The 10,310-nt window shown below is 43.5% G+C and overlaps 1 protein-coding gene across 1 annotated transcript; it reads left to right on the top strand.

Annotated features, from left to right (window-relative positions):
• Nucleotides 1–3,372: 3,372 nt before the first annotated feature.
• On the top strand, nt 3,373–4,176 carry LOC108319135 (uncharacterized). Its single transcript, XM_017550166.1, has one exon. The coding sequence runs from the start codon at nt 3,373–3,375 to the stop codon at nt 4,174–4,176; it is 804 nt and encodes a 267-aa protein (XP_017405655.1).
• Nucleotides 4,177–10,310: the final 6,134 nt, after the last annotated feature.

Below are 10,310 nucleotides of genomic sequence, written 5' to 3'. Positions count from 1 at the left end.
TTGTGAAGTCTAAGTTTCCTTTTCAATTTGTGGAAAACGAAGACTTTCGTGACTTTGTATGGTTCTTTCAACCATGATTTGAAGTCTCATCCTGCACTACATTGAGGCATGAAATGTGGGAACTCTACGAAGAGAAAAAAGTAAAGATGAAAATCTTTCTAGCAAAGGAGTTTGAGAGGGTTTGCTTAACTACATACACATGGACTTCGATCCAAAACTTAAACTACATGAGTTTAACAGATCACTTTATTGATAATGATTGAAAACTTCAAACGAAAATTTTGAATTTTTCTCAGATAACGGGACATTTAGGAAGCTCATTACTAAACATTGTTGAGACTTGTTTGAATAATTGGTAGTTGAAACGAATCTTTAGTATCACCGTGGATAATGGTACAATAAATGATGTTGAGGTCGAGTACCTCAAAAGAAGGATATTATCGTGAAAGTAACCTTGCCAATCCTTTCAATAAATGAGAAAGGACCAAAGAACCTCAAACTTACTTTCTGGTTTTTCCTTAAAGCAACAGATATTGTCTATATATAAGGTTGCAACTTGACCAACACTTTATCTCCAACCTTAAACTCCACATCCATCCATTTATGATATGCATTTTTCTTCATTATTTATTGAGCTCGATGAATATTATGCTTAAGATGGTAGATAATGATCTCTCTCTACAACAATTGCTCTTGAACTGAAATCAAATTCGCTGGATCAGGCACATATTTGACTAGTTGCGGGAGGTCTCTTCCATATACATTCCTGAAAGGAGTCATGCCCATGCAATGGTGATAGAAAGTGTTATACCAGAATTCAGCCCAAGGCAAGAATTTGATCCACTTTTTAGGGTTTTGAAAAGTGAAGCATCTTAAATACATTTCCAAACACTTGTTCACAGTCTCAAATTGACATCAGATTACGGGTGGTAAGCAGTTGACATACTAAGTGTGCTACCACTCAACCCGAACAAATGTTGCCAAAATTGGCTAGTGAAAAAATTGTCCCTATCTGAGATTATAGTTTTTGGGAATCCATGTAGTTTAATCACCGTTGACACAAAATTCTCTGCCACCTGTCCAATGGTGTAATCTTTTTTCAAAGGAGAGAAATGGTCATACTTAGACACTCTATCAACTACTACCAAGATCACTGTAAAGCCATGAGATGGTGTAAGTCCAGTAATGAAATCCATACCTATGGCTTCCCAAAATTAGATCAGGAATTAGAAGTGGTTGTAATAACCCTGAGGGAAGAGTATTACAAGTCTTTGCTTGCCAACAAATCAAGCAATTTTGAACAAATTCTTTGACAACAGTATTCAACCCTTGCCACTAAAATTTAGAAGAAATTCTATCAAAAGTTCTGGAATAACCGAATGACCACATGTGGCAGAACTATGGAATGATCAGTTGGAATAACTAAACTACCAATGATCATGAAAAACAAAGTGTGGTCACAATGAGGTTTAGGAGGTTGGTTTTGCAAGCAAGCATCTATAATCTTTTTCAACTTGGAATAGACAAGTAATGCTTCTTTCAATAAGGCAATGAAGTGAAATTGAGGTTGGGATAGCGCCACATGAAAGGATCTAGAAACGGAATCAACAACAACATTATCTTTTCCCTGTTTGTATTCTATTGTGAAATCATACCCCAAAAGCTTGTGCAACCACTTTTGCTACTCCGGATTCTGATATGTTCTTATGATGAATTTATGATCCAGCAAATAATGCCTAAATTTAGCCACTGTTTCCGTAATGGCATAAAGGGCCAGTTATAGATGCATAACCTTTGATAAACCTTCTATAGTATCATGTAAGTCCCAAGAACCCCCTCAATTGCTTAAGATTTAGAGGAATAGGCTAGTTTATCACTGCTTGGATTTTGTCTTTCTCCATTGCCACAGCTTTGCCAGAAATAGTGTGACTGAAATATTCTATTTGTTGTAATTTGAATGAGCACTTGAACATTCTTGCAAACAACTAGTTCTGTTGTAATCATTTCAAAACCACTTCCAAATGTTGCAAGTGAGAAGACCACGAGGGACTATAGACAAGGATATCATAAAAAGAAAAACTAAGACAAATTTTTGGAGAATACCTTGGAATACTTCATTCATAAGGCTCTGAATGCAGGGGGATTAGACAATCCAAATGGCATAACAAGCTCCTAAATAAATCCTTGCGTTTTGGTTTGACATTGTGGGTAATATGTTCTGGGTTTGGGAATGTATTTTTCTTCATAGAGCTTAGCTAGGTTCCACCTGCGGGGACTGTTTCTACCATCTTTAGAAGTCTTTGACCTTAATTCAAGTTTAATTACCTTCCAAACAAATTTATTTGGTGTTAACATTGTTATTGGCTCAGCACAAATTTCTTTAACATGGTCACTTTTGTTTTGATTATCTAAATGCACTCATACAACATAATCTTCCTCTTTGACAACCTATTTTTACCACTTATATGGTTTTATAATTTACTTTGGTTCATAAATGTTGGGATCCTTGTTCAGGAAGTCACATTAATAATTTGTTTGATAATGATATAGTCACTCACGTATATATTAACAATATATTAACTCCAAACAAATTGTTTTGTGTACCAGTAGGGCCCGGACATCAGATAGGCCGGACGTCTACAGTGGACCAAACACGCTACTCTTTGGTTCGTCATCGAAGGTTCGACGCAATAAATCGGACGTCCATGCGTCCGAGATCACGCAACCTTACCTCGTCATCCGGATACACTAAAAGGTCGGCCGGACATGCCGTTTGCTACACATGCCGCTTATAGGGGTCGGCTGGTCCAAAAGCCGAACTTTAGGAGACCGGTCGGCCATATCGCTAATTAACCAGGTTTAAGGTAAGTTGAGGTTAAAAGCTATTGGGCTGAATTTGGGCCGTGATTAACTTTTCACTAATCCCAAGCCCATAGCGAAAACTATAAATACAGATCCAGAGTGAGTAGTAGATAGGTTGCATTTACTGCACATTTATTACTGTTCGATAGAAAAACGCCATTGCATCTCAACTGACTTTGACAACGGAGGACCGGACACACGAAGTACGAGCAGAGGAGGACGTGGAGACATTGGACGACACAGCCCCTCACATCCGAAACATTTGGCGCCCACCGTGGGGTCGTGTAGTTTTATAAACCCAATGGTGACCACGAGAAATATGAGCATGGATGACCCGATTGAGATGATCAGAGTTCTACAACAAAACATGGATGAGATGCAACAACGTATGAGAACGAGCTGGCGGCGGTTAAGGCTGATTGCGAGGCCCGGATAGCCCGGGAGATCGCGGGAAAGGACGGGGAGGACGAGCGGGCTAAGGAGAAAGGAAAGGCCGATGTGGAAGATCACATGGAACGCAACAGTGAACGGGACCAGACTTGGAGGCCGACAAAGTCCGAGGCCAAAGGAAGCAAGGCTAAATCAGTGCACGCGGAGAGCGCGACCGAGGATAGGCGGATGGTCGTGAAGCCGGAGCCTTCCTCCACACTATTGCTTCCCTTCGCCCAAAACATAATGGACGTTCAGATTTTGGAACAATTCATTGCACCGCAATTCAAAATGTATGACGGGACCACGAACCCCGAGGCCCAAATCAAAACGTTCTCAAACGCCATGGCGTTCAGAACAAGCAACGACGCTATTTGGTGTCGGGCGTTTTCGTTGTCTTTAGAAGACGAGGCACTGGAATGGTTTAACTCTCTACCCCCCAACTCCATAGAAAATTTCGCCAGCCTGACACGACTGTTCAACTGGCAATTCGCGGCCAAAAACACACAAGACCTGACCGTGTTCGAGTTGGTCACCCTCAAGCAGGGAAAGGAAGAAACGCTGAGAGCGTTCATGGACCGATACCAGAAGACCGTCCGGCGAGTGAAGGCGTTAAGCCCCGAGCTTGCCCTCCACTACATCCTCCCAACGCTTAAGCCGGGACCGTTTAAAGACAGCGTTTATCGACGGGCTCCCAAAACTATCGAAGAGTTGACAGAACGGGCGGCATACAAGATAAGGGTAGAGGAGATGAAATTGTCTTACAAGAAGGAGAGTCAGGAGCTTAGGGGGGAGAGGTCGGACGTTGGGAAGCCCGGTAGCTCGGCTGGAAAGTCGGGCGATCAAAGGCAGAAGGAACCAAGGCGGGGACCCCGTTTTCAATAGTATACCCCCCTGAACGCCCCTAGGGAGAAGATCCTCCGGGAGGCACTGAGCGCGGGGATTGGAGCCCGGAGTGTAGAAAGAGCTTAGGTCGCTGCTGTGGAAGAATAGGGACCTGTTCGCATGGACGGCGACCGACATGCTGGGGATACACCCCTCGATCATGTCCCATAAGTTGGCACTGTTCAAGGAGGCCCGTCCGGTGGCATAGAAGAAGCGGAGGATAGGAGAGGAGAAGAGGAAAGCCATTGAAGAGGAGGTCGGGAAGCTAAAGAAGGTAGGCTTCGTTAGAGAAGTCACCTACACCACTTGGCTAGCCAACGTGGTGATGGTAAAAAAGACTAGCGGGAAATGGCGTATGTGCACGGATTACACTGATCTGAACAAGGCCTGCCCAAAAGACTCTCATCTCCTACCAAGCATAGACGTGTTGCTAGACGACGCCTCCGGACATCGGATGCTAAGCTTCCTGGACGCATATTCTGGGTATAATCAGATATCGATGTATGGGCCTGACCGGGAGAAGACGACCTTCATCACTGAGAGGGCAAACTTCTACTACGAGGTGATGCCCTTCTGCCTAAAGAACGCCGGGCCTACTTGGCAGATGCATGGACGACATGGTCGTCCATTCGGCGGACGGTGGTGGCTACGTGAGGAACTTGGAGGAAGTTTTTCACCAAGTTAGGAAGTTCGGGATGCGCCTGAACCCAGCCAAATGCACATTCGGGGTAGTGGCCAGGAAATTCTTGGGCTTCATCTTTACGTCTAGAGGAATTGAAGCTAATCCCGACAAGTGTGAGGCAGTACTGCAGATGTAGAGCCCGACCACCCTTAAAGAAGTGCAAAGGCTCGTTGGACGCCTTACAACATTGTCACGGTTCATTCCAAAGTTAGTCGAACGAGTCAAACCCGTCCTACGGAAGATGAAGAAGGGAGCTGGCTCAGTATGGGACGCCGAGTGCAAACAAGCTTTTTAGGATGTCAAAACCATCTTGCTTAACCTGCCCGTGATGAACCGTCCTGTGCCAGGGGAGGACCTGCATGTCTTCCTGGGCATGTCAGAATCGGCCATCAACGTCGTGTTAACACAGGAACGGCCCCAACCAAGGCTGGTGTACTTTGTCAACCGCACCCTCCTGGACGCAGAAACCCGCTATCAATAAGTGAAAAAGGTAGCGCTTGCTTTACTAAACGCGTCAAGGCGTCTCCGACCATATTTCCAAAGCCATCAGGTCGTCGTCAGAACTGATTTCCCCATCTCAAAAATCCTTAGGAAACCAGACCTGGCGGGACGCATGGTGGCATGGGCAGTAGAACTGTCCGAGTTTAGCCTATGTTACGAACCGAGAGGGTTGGTCAAGGGCCAGCACCTAGCCGACTTCGCGGCCGAGTTACCTCCCACTAGCCGAGAGGAGTGGAATTTGTACGTGGATGGGGCGTCCGGCAGATCAATCAGTGGGGTCGGCATAGTGTTAGAAGGCCCCAACGGATTCCTATTGGAGCACTCCTTGATATTTAAGTTCAAGATCTCCAATAATCAAGCGGAATACGAAGCCTTGGTGGCCGGCCTAGAGTTGGCAAGAGACATGGGGGAAAAGAGAATCACTTGCCGGACGGACTCCTAACTGATCGTCGGCCAGATGAACGGTGACTTCCAGGTGAAGGAAGAACAGTTGATGCGATACTTCCATCGCACAACGGAATTGGCGAGAGCGTTCGACAAGGTTGACATCCAGCACATCCCGAGGGAAGAAAACACCCGAGCCGATATGTTGTCCAAGCTCAGCTCGGGAAAAGAAAAGGGACAGCTAACGACCATCGTACGTCAAGTGTTGTTTCAACCCTCAATCAAGTGCCTGGCCGTTTCAAATAAGGAGGAAGATTGGCGATCCGAAATTAGAGAGATAATGTCTTGGCAAGATGATGGACAACCCGTCAAGTCGTGCGAGGAAAGGAGGATCGCACTTTACCTAGTTGTGGGGGACAACCTGTACAGAAGAGGGTTCTCCACCCCCTTTCTCAAATGCTTAGGGAAGGAAGAAGCGCGTTACGTGATGGATGAACTCCACAATGGCATCTGTGGCTTTCATACCGGATGGAGGGCTCTAAAAGCCCGAGTGACAAGAGGAGGATACTATTGGCCGACCATGGAAGCAGACACGAAGACGTTTGTCCAAAGATGCCTCAGCTGCCAGGCACATGCCAATAACACCCCCCTGTACCCTCACACTTTGCATACGATCGTGTCGCCATGGTCGTTCGCCCAATGGGGAATGGACATTGTGGGACCGTTCCCCATTGGCCGAGCCCATAAGAAGTTCCTCCTGGTAGCCATAGACTACTTCATTAAGTGGGTGGAGGTCGAACCCTTAGCGACCATAACGGCCGCCCAGGTCCAGAAATTCTGCTGGAGGTTAGTATGCTGTTTCGGCCTCCCACAAACCATCATCACAAATAACGGCCGTCAATTCATCGACAACAAGCTAGCTGAATTCTTTAAAGGTTTGGGGATCAAACACGTCACCAGCTCTATAGAACATCCCCAGACTAACGGACAAGTAGAAGCGATGAACAAAACCGTGGTCGCCGAACTGAAGCGGCGGTTGGGGGAGAAAAAGGGAGCGTGGGTTGACGAGCTGCCTGAAGTGCTTTGGGCTTACCGATGCACGCCTCATGGGATGACCGGAGAAAATCCCTTTAACTTGACATATGGCACTAACGCCATGTTACCGGTCGAGCTGGGGGAGCCATCGTTGCGCCGACAGGTCGAGGACTTACAGCTGAACGACCAAGAGCTAAGAATCAAGCTGGACTCCCTAGACGAGTGTAGAAACCGAGCGGCCTTAAGAGCCGAAGCATGCAAGTGCATGGTGGAAAGGAAGTATAACTCCAAGGTGCGACCAAGGAGCTTTCAAGAGGGAGATCTGGTATGGAGGAAGGTTGGAGAAGCTCGTCGAGTTACTATGCACGGAAAACTGGCGGCAAAATGGGAAGGACCATTCCGGGTGGTCAAAGCACTAGCAATTGGGACATACAGGCTGCAACACTCGGATGGACGACCAATTCCCAACACTTGAAACGTCATGCATTTGAAGTTTCATTTCAGTTGAATTTTATTTGTTGAATTATCCAACTTGTATTCTTGTTTTCAATGATTAATTCAAATGACAGGACGTTCGCCTTATCTCATCCCTAGTCTCGTTGGACACAATGAAAGTACAAGTTGATGAACGAAGATTTCCCTCGGGAACCACTGTCAATTTGGCCGGACGATGAACGGAGAGTTCTTTTCGAAGAACCACTATCTTTGGTTTTCCAACTGGAGGTGCAAGGAGGCTTCCAAAACAATTTGACGCTGAGTCCTTTTGGTTTCAATTGTCTCAATCAAGCTCTTTTGTCTCATCTGATTCTAAGGAAGCAAATATTCAATACCCCTGTTTTAGATATGCTCACCGACTCATGGCTCATACGCTATTTGCTAGGGGTGACAATCATTCTGCAGTTCGAAAGTCAGAATTATTATTTTTGTGGGGTATGGTTAACGATGTTCCATTGGACTCAGGAGCTTGGTTGGCACGTCAGTTTCTCAAGGTAGGGAAAGCGTCATCTGGACAGATAGCAATTGGTGGGCTGATCACCATTATTGCTTTGCATCTCAACATTCCTTTGGAAAATGACAAGGCAATCTTAGGAAACTCCCGAATTGATTTGGAAATGTTAATCCATAATGAAATGCTGGTAAAAAGGGAAGATCAGTATTTCTTAGTCATGAGTGCTATCATTGGCTTGCAACCTCAACCTCTTCCAAATCAAGAGTTCACTACAGTGCGGGGTAAAGATAGGTGGACCTTCTCTGCTTCTCAATGTCAAAGTACCCCTCATCATGATCCTGATCCGTCCTCTCACATACCTCCCATTCCTTGACCTTCTGCGGTTGACACTCTTGCTCATCTCCAGTAGTCAGTTACAAAACTCCAAGCCCAACAACTCAAGCATTATCAAGAGTTCATCCAATTTCGGGACACTAAGATTCTTCATCAGCAAAAGGTGGAACAACTCTTGCAAGACGTTCTCACCATGATCCACTCTAGTCATCACTAATTTTGTGAGTTTCATCCCCTGTACTTTTGACTTTCCATACATTAGGGACCATGTAAATATTTTGTATGCATGACATCTTACATTGTATCTTACATTGTTCACATTTGCATGTTGCATCTAATGTTTCACTAGACTTAGCTCTGAGTTCTATGTTCTAAACAATGATATTTTCTAAGCACATGGTGAATATAGTTTTGATTGCTTGTTGGGAAACTTCACACACTACACAGGAGATTTGACACAGACACTTAAGGAAGATAATTTTTGAGGTTCAAGAAAGAAAATATTTTCCGTTAGGTTTCTATGGTGACACTCGCTGCACTTGGTTACTGGAGAATTGTCTGTCCAATTTTAAATAAAAACTAAAAAAAAAAAAACAAAACAAAACAAAAATATTGAGTGAATAATTTGACACCCCTTTGAGAATATATGTTACTGGGGAAAAGACACTCCTTTGAGACTGAATGTGGCAAGTAAAAGACAAAATGAGTGGAAGATCCATGCTTAGTTGGCAGGTAAGTGTTTTCTAAGTGAGGAACCTAATAGTAAATCTTTTTCAAGACACTAAAATGCCAAATATTATTTGCCTTGATGTCTAGTGTCATACCTCCACTAAATAATTGCACTTAGGGTCCCAATAAGTGAGTCGTCATGCTGAAAAGATTGTGAAGTGTGTGTTTGAGGAATATCATTGTTTGAACTGAACTTGAGATGAGAAGGTATGTTTCCATTTAGGTTTTATATCATTCTGTGTGCATAATCATTCTGTGTTAGTTGAATTCTCTTTGCTTGAGGACAAGCAAACTTCTAAGCATGGGGTATTTTGATGTGTGAGTAAATGTAATTGCATTCATGTCTTAGTTTAGGTCATTTGCATGCATAATTGCATTCATTGAAGGATTTAGTCATGGATTATCTTTGTTTCGGATCATACATGGGCATTTTGTGTTTTTATTGTAGATTGATGATTCTAAGTGCCAAAATCACAATTTGGGAAGAATTGATGTACAAGATACCAAGATGAAACCAGAGAGTTCAACAACCAAGCTGTGAACAGTCTCACAACCTGTGGAGTTACATGTGGATGTTGCTTCTAAATGGAGTTGCAAAACAGAAAGTTCAACAACTGTGCTGTGAAAGTTCCCACAACCTGTGGAGTAATCTGTGGATTCACGTAAGAAAACAGAATTAAAGCAGAGAAGAACACAGGCAGAGTGGGGAGTTTTCCATGGGCTGTGAAAGTTTCCAGGAGCAGTTATTGAGCAGTTATTGATCTCTTTTATGACTGATTTAAAGAGATTAAATTAAAGGAAAATTGGAGGAAGTTAGGGAAAAGGAAAACCACTCTCCTAAAAAGGAGGAATTTGTGGAAATGATGGGAGAGGAATGAAAACACGTGGAAGGGGGAGACAAAAAGGGTATTCACGCACAACAAAGGGGGTCTTCTTCTTGGTCTTCTTCTTGGAGCTTTGGGCTGCAACTTTTTGCGGAACTTTTTGCTTTTTAATTTTTCTTTTCCATTATGCAGAACTAAATTTCCTTTTGTTAGTGGATTGATGTAGTGCTTTGGATTATATTTTCTGAACCTTTCTCAATTGATGTTAAGTTCATTTTAATTATCCCAGTGTTCTATTTATGTTTTAATGTCTATTCTATGAGCAGTTTCACAGTTGGGAGATTGGGAATTGCTTGCGTTTATAAATAGAACAGATTAGATGCTGTCACAATTGGGAAATTGGGCAGGACTAGTTAGTTTGAATTGAGATATGATTGTTCTTCATGATCTTGTTGAATTTGTAATTGGCCTAAGGGATTGGGGATTCAAATTCAAGGGATACGTTTGCTTACTAAGGGATTAGGGGTAAACAAGCTCTAAATAAACTCAAGTGGATAATTATAATTTACACATCGATTGAAAAGGGGAGGAAATTATATGAAAAGGTATGAAATCAATTCTCTAACATTGTTTATATCATTTGAATTTCCATCACTTGTTTATGTTCATAATTTCACTGGATAAATTTCATCACTCA

This window comes from Vigna angularis, chromosome 5 (assembly GCF_016808095.1).
Source record: "Vigna angularis cultivar LongXiaoDou No.4 chromosome 5, ASM1680809v1, whole genome shotgun sequence".
Taxonomy (NCBI): domain Eukaryota; kingdom Viridiplantae; phylum Streptophyta; class Magnoliopsida; order Fabales; family Fabaceae; genus Vigna; species Vigna angularis.
The sequence above is the reverse complement of the archived record's forward strand: the minus strand, read 5'-3'. Positions and strand labels throughout refer to the sequence as shown.